Genomic DNA, 13,926 nt, shown 5'->3' on the forward strand with positions numbered 1-13,926 from the left:
GAAATCTTTTAGATGACAGAACTTAGTTTCATGGTGTATTTAAATTGTAATAGACACAACAGAACTTATCCTTCATGAACACAACCTTATAGTGTGAATCTTATAAACAAATTTAATCATTACTTAAGTTAGAGCACAACTGTTGTTAATAAGTAAATAACTGTAGTCAACTTTAAGGAAACTGAAGGAAAATTCACTATATTAAAATATTAACTTCAAATTTTATTATGATGAGCATATATCTGTTTACAAACAAAAGATTTTACATGCAAAAGAAATATACAATGTCATGTGGCTTCAGTCTGTAGCTATAAAAGATGTTGAATTATTTATTCATTAAAAGGTATTTTTTAAAGATAATTTTTGTTTAACAAACTTGTCAAAAACATCTGATATTTCATACTTCAAGTTCTTGTTAAATGTTATTAAGTATATTCTTAGTTGAAAAAAAAAAGGTTAGGGTGTTCTAGTTCAAATCTGTAGTATAAAACTAATAAGTAATTTTACATAGTCCTAACAGTTTTCACCAATTTCATGTAATTACTACTACCATTAAATAACATTGGTTAAAATAATAACCTTATGTTGACCAGAAACTTTTGACAAAGTTTGGACGACCCAACAATGCAAAAATATCAATTAACAATGAAAAAATTAGTGTTATGCTTCAAGTGTAAATGTTTCAAAAAGACAATGAAAAAAAAAATAGTTCGTATTTTTTTTAATAAGGATCCCACCAATTCTTTTACATGTAGAAAGTAATCATGTAATGTGTATAATGATACAGTTACAAAAATAATATTTGCATACATGAAACTATACACCAAACTCCAACCTGAAATGAATTTGTGGGGATAAATATATATTTACTCTCAGCGTGAATACACTTAATAGTGACTTACAAGTAAGTCTACCATCTTTATCTTATCAGATGTGTTTGTGTTTTAACATTTTCCTGTTATACCATACAGATTTTCAGAAGACTGTAGTTACTGTTATTATACTAATATGCAGTATATTTTGGTTGTTCCTTACACACATGTCAATCATATGCAATATTAAATTTGTTTTTCTTTCAGACTGCAAATCCTACCATTGAATTTTGTATCAAAAAAAAAGAAAAAAAAAAGAGTACATTCACTACACCATGTCATTTTTAAGAATTTGAACTTTATCAAACATTGATTTTGATCCAAAAGTCAAATGCAAGTTATCATACAAGACACAATAACGTATTATTTTCTCATAATAAAAGATAGTAAGTAGCTCCTAACTTTAATAGAGAAATATCAATTTCTTACAGGAACCTTTACAACTTCTCTAAAGACAACAAAAATTTCTTCTATGGAATAGGGGTATATTGGTGTTCAGTACTTACAATATTTTTGACATTATTTTTAAAATACTAAAAAAACTAGAGGACAAAATATATATTGGTTGTTATATGTAGTGGGCGAGATATTCTCAACTGATGCACTCTTTGAAATGCCAGGTTTGACAAGTTGAGTTACTGGAACTGTCTGTATGTTTCATCATAGTCACCAAAGAGCAACAGCTCACACAAAACCAGATTCTTCAGTGTCACAGTGAAGGAAAGTTCCTGATCTTTTCAATGTCCTTTTATAGCAACACAAAAACACAAGCACTTGCATGGTCAGTTGTTCTGACCAGTCATCAACATTTGGGTAGATTTCCTCATCACCCTGTTGAATCCTAACATCACTAGTACCTTCAACTACAAAAATTTTTTTATCACAGTTTTCATTTGTAGAGCCGAGAAAAGTCTCGAAGGGATGTTGAGATAGTTTTTACATGTTCAGCACTAAATAAAAACAAAAACATACATGTCATTCACTATTTAGTTTGGATCAAACTAATTTATTTTCAAACATTCTACTAATAGCACTTTTAAATTTTCAACACTTTAAATATATTTGAACTTGAATCAAGGAGAAAGAACTTTCTCAAAAATGGCATTCCAAGAAATATACATTTATTTCAAAACATGCAACTAGCATCGATAAAATCTATACATATTTTGAAACAAAAATGATAAAACTCAAATCCATTACTCAAAGTTCATAAGAATAGAAATCTTGCTTTGCAACTACTTGTCTCAACTTTTTTTTGACACAAAAACAGTAATTGTACAAAAGTTAATTCCAAATGTCACTCTCACAGATTAAGCATAGTAAAAATGGATGTATTAACTTTAGAGCTGGATGAATAATGGAATTTGATAATCAATTAGTTGTTGAGTTAATTAATTGATTACATTCAAATAATTGATTATTTTCAGTTGTGACACTAATCAACTCAGCTGAACAACTTTGAAGTCGTAAAATATAATGATGAGAATTCATAATGGCAATATTTCTATTGTAATAATCAAAAATAGTAATAATCGAAAAAACACGAATTTCAAGTAGTTGAATATTTTTGTGACATTAATCAATTAGTCCAAGAAATACATTATACGTGTTTTTGCAACTATCCATACGTTCATGTAGTTTATGTTAGTACAATCATTTTAACATTACACACACACACACACAAAAAATATCCATGAAGGTCCCCATTTAGAATTTGTACTATTAGACTTCTTCCCCTACTAGTATTGCAAATACTAATATCAAACAAGTTAACTCGCAAGGATTCATGAACAGCTGGGATATACAGTTTAAACAGATTCTTAATTTATTAGAGCAATCAAACAATTAAAGAATAATAATTGTAATTTGTTTTTAAATATGTAAGCAAAAAAATACCACATGTAACATCAAACCTCCCACACAACAGCTTTGTCCTTACTACATGTGCATTCAATCTATTTTTAAACAAGCCAGATGCTGCAGTTAGAATGTTCATTGCTTAAGTACTTATGAAATACTGTATAGGATCTAACAATGTTAATAAAAAACCTGCTGTTCATACCACACTTAGCACAGTTCTAGGAAACAAAGACATACCTTGATACCAGACAATGGAACTCTTTCAGCTGGTCAGGAGTCACTGTCACAGAACCATTTTGATTTTGGGTAGGTATTTGTTGCAAAGCTTCTTCAAATCCAAGCAGAAATAGCTGTGGAAAATAATGACAGTAAGTATCATCACTGGTATTTAGCTTCCAGTACACGAGTTATTATCAAAAGTTATCTGCACCAACAGAGAATAAATTAAGTTTATCAAAACATGTTTCACACAAGTTCATGGGTACCCAGAATACTTGGTAAATATAACAATTTATATATTTTTTTAATACACACTCACTTCCCAGCAGCAGTGCTCTTAATGTTAGAACTACATCTTACTGCATTCATTTAATCCCATCTGTAACAACTGTTATTAAGAAAACTTGGGACAATACTGCTAGAAAATATGTAAATTCATTATAAAAACAGGTAGGAAAATATCCAGTCTTATTTTTGATAAATATCTCAAGACACAAGCACTTGGGTGTATTTACCAAGTTTTTTGTCAGGATTTTCCCTATATTTATATATGGGAAGTGGGTCATGAATTAGGGGTGCAGCTAAAAGAACATCACTATATTCCTTCACATGTATCTGAACATCAATAAGAGGAATAACACACAATAAGATTTTTCTAACACTAAACCCATATGCAAGTAACCAAAAGAAACTCACAGAAATATAAAATATTTTGATTTCCCAGTTGAAGTCCCTATTAATTAACTTCCTGGTGACCAACTTTACTTACTCAAACATTGTGCAACTGTATTTGCATCAGTTCATCTGTTGTTCCCATTGCTGTTGTTTAGAATATTTCCACTTTTTATCAACAGTTTATTGAATTACCCAAAAATAATATTTTATGTTATACTTGAGAGCTAAGTGGTGGTGTAATATTAATTTCACACACTGATCTACAATATAATTTGTTTATTTTCAAATATATTTGGTGGTAAGGTCATCAACCCCATCTAATTTCTACAAAGTATGTGGGAAAGCAAAATACAAAAGCCACTGATGTTCACCATTTATTATATTGTAAATATTGTACTTTCAACTAAGCTACAACATTCTACATTTAAAAACAGGCTTTAATAACATTACTCTGTTCTATAAGCCATGTCATTCTGTGTATTATTACTTTAATAATTATAATCTTATTTTAGTTTGTCTTTTCTAACAACTAAATGAACTACGTGGTAGACAATCCGAGAAGTTTAATAAATACTTAATCAGCCAAAGCGCAATAACTAGTATAAGTGAAAAAGTCAACTCTCAAATACACATTCTCTGTATTATTACAATTCCTATGAATACTTTTACATTCCTACAGAGAACTGCACTGTTGTAGATCTATCTAAATCTACACACAAAGAAGTTCAAAAACTAACATAGTTACTGTTTTGGCACAAAACATATTTAAGAAACCAGCATAAATAAATATAATGATCAAAACGGATGATTTATTGAACATATGCTGAATTTAACACATAAAGGTTACAGGCAAGTAACCAATACAGTAATGGGACAAAATCTTTATAACGACTTGTTTCATAATTCTGGTTCTACATGAAAAATTTACTGACAAGGTAAACTGGAAATTTCTTTTACTAATTTATGTTGTGAAAATGTGACCTAACAGTAAAATTATCACGAAGTACATTAACATAGTATGACAGCAATAATCTCATAAATGGATTCTTACATATATTTGTAATTTATTAAAAAGTGGTTAATTTTTCCATCATAGTGTATGTATCAAATTCAATCAACGAATGTTCTATTATCATTCTTTAGTTGGATGCTTCATCTGTCAGTTATTTCTGCTGCTTGGATTTTTGGAGAAGGATATAGCAATCCCAAATTTTTTCAAACTAATGATTTCTTTAGTGAAGAATTCAAAATATTCAGGTATAACATTGAAGCTTTTAAATGTTAATTAATATAAAAAATCTGTAAATACTTTTGCCAGTCATCATTTTGTTCCCATGTACACAAGTAAATTTTCTAGTAAAAGTTACTGTATTTCACTACAATTTGTAGTTTGTTATATATTACTCTCAAAATTAATCATTTTGAACTGGCAGTCCGGGTTAAAACGCTGTGGAGACTTAAACATCATTCTTTTAGGCACTCTGAGCATACAAATATTAATGACTAAGACAATTTAATAACATATTTCATTCAGTCTTAATGTAAATTTGTCAGGAATGTGAATAAGAACTAATACAACATGGGATTTGTAATCAATACGTCACTGCATTGAACTCAGTACTCTTGTTATGAAGTTCATTGTAAAAGCTTGAATAACAAACTTTGCAACAAAAGTTAATTGTTAAACTATTTGAAAAATCAAAACCATTCCTCACTAATTACTAAACAAACGATTAAAAATTATTATAATAATACATACATAAGACAGAAGAAATTTTTGAATACTACAGTCTGAAATAACAGTAAATATTTTAGTTTTCTCAAAGATTAACTTCTTAATCTTCATTCTTCTCTCTGAAGAGTAGGATCACAATTGAAAGCAGTTTCATGACCCAAAATTAGTTTGTAAGAATGTGTGAAATGGTTGTGAAGAGACAAGTTAATAGTTTATTTGTTCATTTAAGCAAGCCAGATGTTTTTTGCACTAAAGCTCTTTAGTGGGTTGCAACTGTGTAAGTACGTCCTGAGCCAAAATATGTTTCACAGCCATAATCTGCAGTAGTAATAATTTTATCAAAAGCAATCTTTGAAGGTTACCACCTTATTCATTATTCTTTTCTAATGAATTTTACACTAAAGAAAAATGTTTTTTTAAAAACTAAGTTGCTTAAGAGATTTCAATTCGTCTTTGTGATATCTAAAAACAACGTTTTAGTGTTGAAGTGAAAAACGTTTATTTTTGGTAAGAGCTAAGTTTTGTTAAATATGGGTAAAAGAAAGTAATTTACATTTGTAGTTTGTATTAAACTTTAAAGGTTGATTTGAAGTATGAAAACACAAATGCTTTAACAAAGAAACAAAAAAAAAATAGTTAATATTTTTTTCATTATTAGCAGGTTTTCTTTCATACCCCCTCCTTCATTGTAATTCTCACACTAAAATACTTAACCAAATTGCCTGAAACTTGGTAAACATTCACTAGATAGTATCTCATTTATGCATGAAAAAAAATATATAATTTTTTGAGTTATGAAACTGTTTTGAAAAACAATAAAAATACTTCCTTCTGTTTTACTTTTTTTTTTCACTTTTGGTCAGAAAGTTCCATTTTATACATCCAATCATTTTCAAGTTGTTTGATATTCATTAATATAGTTCTTTTGATACTTTATTACTTGAAGTAGTTGACATTCCACTAATAAGTCAAACACCATATGACTCCCCAAACTTTAATGGTGAACCACAACCTCACCTTTCAAAATTGTATCAATGTTACCTTTTTTCAGACATCATAACATAATATTTTGCCACCAATATTTATGGTCAAGATCAGTTTCCAAAATTATTGTCTGTTTACAATAAATAAATTACTGTCTTGAGTGTTGTCTGAATATATTCAATAAAAATTATTTCTGTCATCAGGAAAGTTTGCAACTACAGGTTAGATAGCAAAGTTAAAATTATTCTTATTTCACAAGAATATTTCTGGATCTTTACACATACAGAATATAACATAAAACATAATTAGGTTTGAAAAAATGTCAAAAGAAATTTAAAAAATTAAAAGATCTGTAGCTTATTCTTCAGAATTCATTGTATGGGAATTTCAGGTGGTTAATACAGTGAGAAACTGCAAAAACAAAAGTCAAAATATGTTTGTTATTTTTCCTGTGCAAACACTTAATCAAAAATTTTATATTTTCCTAAAATATAAATTTAAAAAGTATTTTTGAATGAAGAATGGTACTTTTTTACTAAAATTTCATATGCAGGTGTACACACCCCAGTCCTGTTAAGGTTAAACTAGTTTTAACATTTGTTTACCAAAGTCCATTTTGTAATATTAATATAATATCAGCATCATTAGTTTGGCTAATGAAACAAAAAGGAATCACAACATTATTTAAATACTACAATAAACGGATGAAAGTTGAATTAATATTAAAGTTAACTAGTTACAACATAATTAAAATACTGTTGTTGTTGTTTTTTTACAACTGATGTGTTACAAGTTGCTCAATAAAAAAACTTACCTCTTTATCTAATTTCATCATTTCGTACAGTACATCTGCTATGTCTGGCATTACATAGGAAGGTAAATGGAAGATGGCAGCTTGAACTAGTGTGAAAATAAGGGTTTGTCTGTGTTCTTTGAGAATTCCTTTCACTAATGACTGTCTCACAGTAAAATCTGGTGCTTTCTGAAAATAGTAATAAAAACAGAGTATTAATTCCTTTAGTGTGTTTACTTTAAAATAAATTAAAGAAGAAGAAAATGACCTTAAACATGTGTATTTTCCTATTACATATATGTACTGGATTACTGAATATACAACTAAGATGAACAAATATGGCCATTTTAATGAAATGAAGCTGAATTATTGAAAAACCTAGCTCATAATATTTGGTTATTTTGATGAATTTCATACAAAGTTACTCAAAGGCTATCTCTGTTAACCATTCCTGATTATGAAGTGATAGACTAGAAGGAAGACAGATAATCATCACCCATCACCAATTCTTGGACAATCCTTTACCAATGAATAGTGGGATTGACCATCACTTTATGACATCCCCATGGATGAAAGGGTGAGCACGTTTGGTGATGGGGATCAATCACATGACTTGCAGATACTGTGAGTCAGACAACCTAACAACCAGGCCATGCCAGCCACTTAGCTCATGATAGAATTGCTTTAACATAATTAAAAACATGTGAAGCAATGCTACAAGCCTAGCTCATGACAGAATTACTGTAATAAAACTAAAACCTAAAAAACAATGCTACAAGCCTAGCTCATGACAGAATTACTGTAATAAAACTAAAACCTAAAAAGCAATGCTACAATTTATTGTAATGGCAAATATAGCTTAAAATATTTTCAATTTGATTTAAATTCATAAATAATTTCCATTTATCTTAATAAAAAAAACTATAACAACATTTATCAGTATACAATTAAAAGGAGCACAATGCTATATTAATTTATTGTGTAATTATTTTAGTGTTTTACTCTATTTAATTGTGTGTGTATTGCACAAGTGCCATTTTAAATTATTCATTTATCAGCAGTTTGATAGATAACAAAATCAAATTAATTCATTGTATAAGACTTTTTCATACTATATATATATAAATCACTTTAAATTATATAAAAAACTAAGATTATATACATAAGAAATAAATATCTTCTAGGTTACTATCTGTATTTGACTACATTAACAACATCTTGTGTTGTCTATCAGTACTTACAAACACTAGTATACACTAGGTTACCTATCTGTATTAGACTACAAAAACAACATCTTGTGTTGTCTATCAGTACTTACAAACACTAGTATCCACTAGGTTACCTATCTGTATTAGACTACAAAAACAGCATCTTGTGTTGTCTATCAGTACTTACAAACACTAGTATCCACCAGGTTACCTATCTGTATTAGACTACAATAACAACATATTGTGTTGTCTATCAGTACTTACAAACACTAGTATCCACTAGGTTACCTATCTGTATTTGACTACAAAAACAGCATATAGTGTTGTCTATCAGTACTTACAAACACTAGTATCCACTAGGTTACCTATCTGTATTTGACTACAAAAACAACATCTTGTGTTGTCTATCAGTACTTACAAACACTAGTATCCACTAGGTTACCTATCTGTATTTGACTACAAAAACAACATCTTGTGTTGTCTATCAGTACTTACAAACACTAGTATCCACTAGGTTACCTATCTGTATTAGACTACATCTTGTGTTGTCTGTTTAACCCCTTCAGTGTGGCAGCAGTGTTTATTCAGAACTTTTCTTTAATTCTGTTAGAGTGTCATGGTTTTTGCTATATAGTTTTAAAACCATTTATTATTTCATGGCAGAATCCTTTGTTTTGTGATGTCATGTTTATTTATCTTTTCTTTAAATAGCAGAGATGTGAAATGGAAAAGATTAAATCAGAGGATACTTGGGTATAGTACAAGCAATAAGCAGGATAGGGCAAGACATATATGTACGTCACATAAAATATCACCAGGACACAAATCTCATTTCCAGCACACATGTAATTTTTAAAGATTTTTTTTTCCAATATTGTTATTGAATGATGAGATTTAATGATGGCAACAAGCATATTGTAGCCTATGCTCTCAATGGTTGATGAGACTTGCAAGTCTAAGAAGCTTTTTTTTTTCATAAAATACACAGAGTTTTGTGGATTTTTCAAATGCCTGAAATAACACTCAAAAATCACTTGAGTGATATTTTCAGCCTATTGTTCTCAGTTACATCACTTAATCCTTTTTTTATATGCAATACACACTTTACATGTATCCATTTTTCAATGATTTATTTGAAATAATTCTTGGTTATTTTCCAGCATTTACTGCTTTGATTTTTCTGGGAAGATAGGGAGGGAACTTCTTGTACAAATGAAAACACGGGTGATCATGTTTGAAGTTTGTCAGTGATGTATAGTTGTAGGAGTAAAGCAGTGAATGTTGTTGAAGAAGCACAGATATATCTCAAAACTGCTGTGACAGTATATTATCATGCTGAAGATATGTGGTAGTGACATGCCTTTTTTCACATAAACAGTGAAAAACTAGGAAATTTAATTGGGATGCATTATATGCATAGCCAATGCAAATATATCTATCTGTCCAAGGACACAGGAAAAGGAAATTAGTATATATCAAAGATATCATATGACTATGCAGCAAAATGGATGATCATACATAATCAAGTATTTATAAAACTGTAGTAAAATTCAAAACCATGAAGTTTACCAGTCTTTACAAGGCTACAAAATTATCTTTCTTCACATGTAATTAGCCAGTCTTTATAAAACTGTAGTAACATTTAAAACAATGAAGTTTACCAGTCTTTACAAGGCTACAAAATTATCTTTCTTCACATGTAATTAGCCAGTCTTTATAAAACTGTAGTAACATTTAAAACAATGAAGTTTACCAGTCTTTAAAAGGCTACAAAATTATCTTTCTTCACATGTAATTAGCCAGTCTTTATAAAACTGTAGTAACATTTAAAACAATGAAATTTACCAGTCTTTACAAGGCTACAAAATTATCTTTCTTCACATGTAATTAGCCAGTCTTTATAAAACTATTTAATCATATGAAGTCTATAATTATGTAGGTAAAACAATAAACATTTTACCTCATGTAGTCTACCAATCTGCATGAGACTATAAAAAAACTGCATGACTGATGAATTAGCATCTTTATGGTCAAGATTACAGGCTGCTAAAGCAAGCTGAAACAAGGACTTGAAAACAGGACACTGGAGAAAAACCACAGGCATTGTCTGGAGAAACCTTGAAGTAGAGTTTATCATAGTTTATTAATTAATATGTCATTATATAAAACTTTCTTTACATATTTTCTGAGTTGAGAATAAAAGCAGTTTTCTATGACAGAATGAACAAGCAGAAAAAATTAAACTATTTTAAGTTTAACAAAAATATTTCCAGTCATTAAAAAATAAAACATTATTTTATAACTTTTAAAAATATTAAGTTCTAAACAAATACACGTATGTAATTCACAACTTTGTATGCCGATCAGAGAAAAAAACCCACCAGAAACATTTTTAACAGTTTTCTATTTTAAACTACAAGTCTTTGACAGTATTGAATATTGTAAACATTTTTAGTATGCATCAAGTTGTTTTTTCTTGTTCTCATATTAAGTTTTTAAGTAAACTTTCAGATCACTTCAATAATTATCTAAAATAATCCATTATCGCTATTTAATTATTGTATGAGAAAACAATATGAAAGTTACCTCTCTTGGGGCCATATCATCTATCTTAATTAAAATAATTTAAACAACACTTATCAAAAGTAAAGATTTCAGACTTTCTGCCAAGACTTGGTGCTTGTGTGATATGACTTCATCAAACCAGAATTTTTTCTCATTTCATATATTGCTATCATTATAAACAGGAAATGTCAGTAATTATACTCTCAAAATATGTACTGATAAAATTACGTTTAGATTATTTAAACTTCATGAGGTCTTTGACATTTAAATAATTTAAATCTAATTTAATCTGCTTTATCCTACTAGTCTCAGTAGATTTTTGTACTAAATATCAAGGTGTAACTATAAATCTGCTTTATCCTACAAAAGTCTCAGTGTTTTTTGTTTTTTTTATTAAATGGCCAAGTATAATTATAATTCTGCTTTACCATACTATTCTTAGTGTGTGTTTTTTTTTCATTAAGTAGCTTAGTATTTATCCTAGTATAATATAAATCCTGCTTTATCCTACTAGTATTCATGTTTTTTTTTTGTTTATTAACTCCTTAAAATCAAGTCAATACTGCCAGAATCTGGCTGAAAATCTTGATTAATCCATCAGACAGTGACAACATCTGATGACATTTGGCTGAAACTAATCCAAACCATGTTGTTATGAACAAAATTAAGAAAATTGAAATTTTATAAAATATGATAATTATTAGGAAATAATTAAAATATATTCGGCAGAATGCACAAACAATTACAGGTTTAAATAGCTAAATAGCTTAGAAGAATTATTAACCTGCTTTATCCAACTAATCTTCATGTTTTTTAAATTAAATACCTTATTATAGCTGTTTATTATTACACAGTTACATTAAAACCTTTAATTAAACAACTTCATTATCAATGTACTTTAATAAAATTAGCAAGAGAATGTAGTTTTTAAACTTATATAATTAACCAAGTTTTAATTTCTTAATTTCAAAAGAAAATACTTCAAAGAATAATTCTCAATCTTCACTTTTGTTATCATGTGATGCGAGTTCTTTCTCACAATTCTCCCCCTTTTAATTTGTATAACTTCAATAATAGAGCATCTACACTGCCTAAATAATGTAAATACAATTTATAAATAATGACAAAGTCAAATAAACAGTTTCAATGTCCTAACTTTTCCATTTGCTGAGATATCAATAAATTTTCCCAACCCATGGCAGAAGCCTTGGCAATCTATCCTTAACATTCAAAGAAGTTTTCAAAATCACGTCCTAATTTGTTCATATGTTTATAACTAATAGAAAGAGCTTTTTTTATCTTTATTTTGAGCTTGCAACCATTCTTTTGAGTTTAGCAACATATATTAATGACTTTTTTAACTTATTTTACAGTTTAGTTAGGTCATATAAGTTATAGTTGTTTTGTGGATATTCTGTCATGAGTTATATATTATTTATGTTCTAAGATCCATATTTGAAATGTACACAACTTTTTGTTTCAATATCAATCTTCAAGAAAAGCAAATATGCCAATTTAGCTAGTAGTAATGTCATCATACGGGAATCTGCTAATGTGTTCCCATTGTGATATGTTGCTTTTCTGAGATGAATAAACTATGTGGAACAAGACAGGCAATAAAAAAATAAAATCAAAACTGAACCATATGTGAAAAAGTAAACAGTTGAAATTGTGAAATTCAGAAAATAAAAAATCTCCCCAAATGATGTCTTCAAAGAAGATGAAGAAAAAAGGTATTGTTCATTTTATTTCATAATGTTCAAAATTTTATTTTATATTATATTGATGATTTAGCTACAGTTAGTGTTAGGGTAGAGGAAATAAATAAAAATAAGGTTTTAATTTTAAAAAACTTTTAATATTAATTGAGGAGGTTCTGGAAGTTCTGCAGATGGAATACAAAAATTGTAAGACGAGAAGTATCTTTATTGTTAGCATGAAAATCAACTTCCATTCAGACTGACACAGTAAAATCTTCAGATATTCACAAACAAATCTTTAACCCTCTTGCTACGAGTAGGTTAAAATGCATTTGACAACTATTTACAGAGTTACATTCAAAATTTAATTAAACTACTTTATTATCAATATATATGAATAAATTTGGCATCAAAACCTAGTTAATAAATCAAATTTTAACATAAGTTTTAATGTCTTAATTTTAAAAATGAAATTTGTAAATAAATCCTGAATCTCCCTTGTATTAAAAGTGACGCATTTATTCTCTAGGTCTTGCCCATTCTCTAATTTATTTACAACCCCTCTCTGAAGTATGGAGTTTAATGTAGATTATTCATTATAATATACATATTACTGGGGCAAAGTCTAATTTTTATAGCCTTCAATCTTCTTTGTTAACAGAAATATACACTAGAAAGTCTGACCCACTTACCACACCCACCAAAGGATGGAAACAAAGAGAAATTGAATTGACTGAAAACACTCAGAGAGAAGATATAGGGGAGGTGAACAGCTTTTACACTCTGAAATGCAATCAGAGTCATTATCTGGAGCCTACTGCTCAGAAAACAGTCTTGTTAAAAGATCATACACATCAACTAAGTTATTCATGAAGCAATACTTTGGCTCATGAGATGTAATAAAGAGAATTGAGACTTAAGATCTCAGACTTCCAGTATTCTTTATTCTAAATCCAATTGGCAGATTTTCATTGTCCAAGCCCATTAACCGTACCCCTTTTGCAATAAACACAGACTTGTTACAGTTGTAGTGTTCCACTTACTAAGTTAAAGTTACAACTGTAGTCAATACCACTAAACTGTTTAGTTTTACAACTTACAACTAAGATATAATGTTATAGGCTAGGTCACTCATAGGTTTAGGTCTATTACAGACTAAATAAAGTGAACACAGATCCAGATTGATAATGGCTGGAGACGGCTTAAATGGGTAATGAAGAAAAACTTTAATACAAGTTTAACATGACAGCAAATGTACAATGTTTCGACAAGGTTTTGTCATCATCAGGTCACCAGATGATGACAAAACCTTGTC

The 13,926-nt window shown here is 28.9% G+C and overlaps 1 protein-coding gene across 1 annotated transcript in view; it reads right to left on the reverse strand.

Annotated features, from left to right (window-relative positions):
* Positions 1-201: 201 nt before the first annotated feature.
* LOC106462245 (transportin-3-like) overlaps positions 202-13,926 on the reverse strand; it is a 92,980-nt gene continuing 79,255 nt past the window's right edge. Inside the window, exons 21-24 of the mRNA XM_013922144.2 lie at positions 10,307-10,463; positions 7,160-7,327; positions 2,970-3,082; positions 202-1,822 (exon numbers count right to left, since the gene is read on the reverse strand). Of these exons, the coding sequence (XP_013777598.1) occupies positions 1,762-1,822; positions 2,970-3,082; positions 7,160-7,327; positions 10,307-10,463 (499 nt within the window). The 3' untranslated portion in view covers positions 202-1,761. The remainder of the gene's footprint in view (positions 1,823-2,969; positions 3,083-7,159; positions 7,328-10,306; positions 10,464-13,926) is intronic.

Source organism: Limulus polyphemus, unplaced genomic scaffold, assembly GCF_000517525.1.
Source record: "Limulus polyphemus unplaced genomic scaffold, Limulus_polyphemus-2.1.2 Scaffold1124, whole genome shotgun sequence".
Classification (NCBI taxonomy): Eukaryota; Metazoa; Arthropoda; class Merostomata; order Xiphosura; family Limulidae; genus Limulus; species Limulus polyphemus.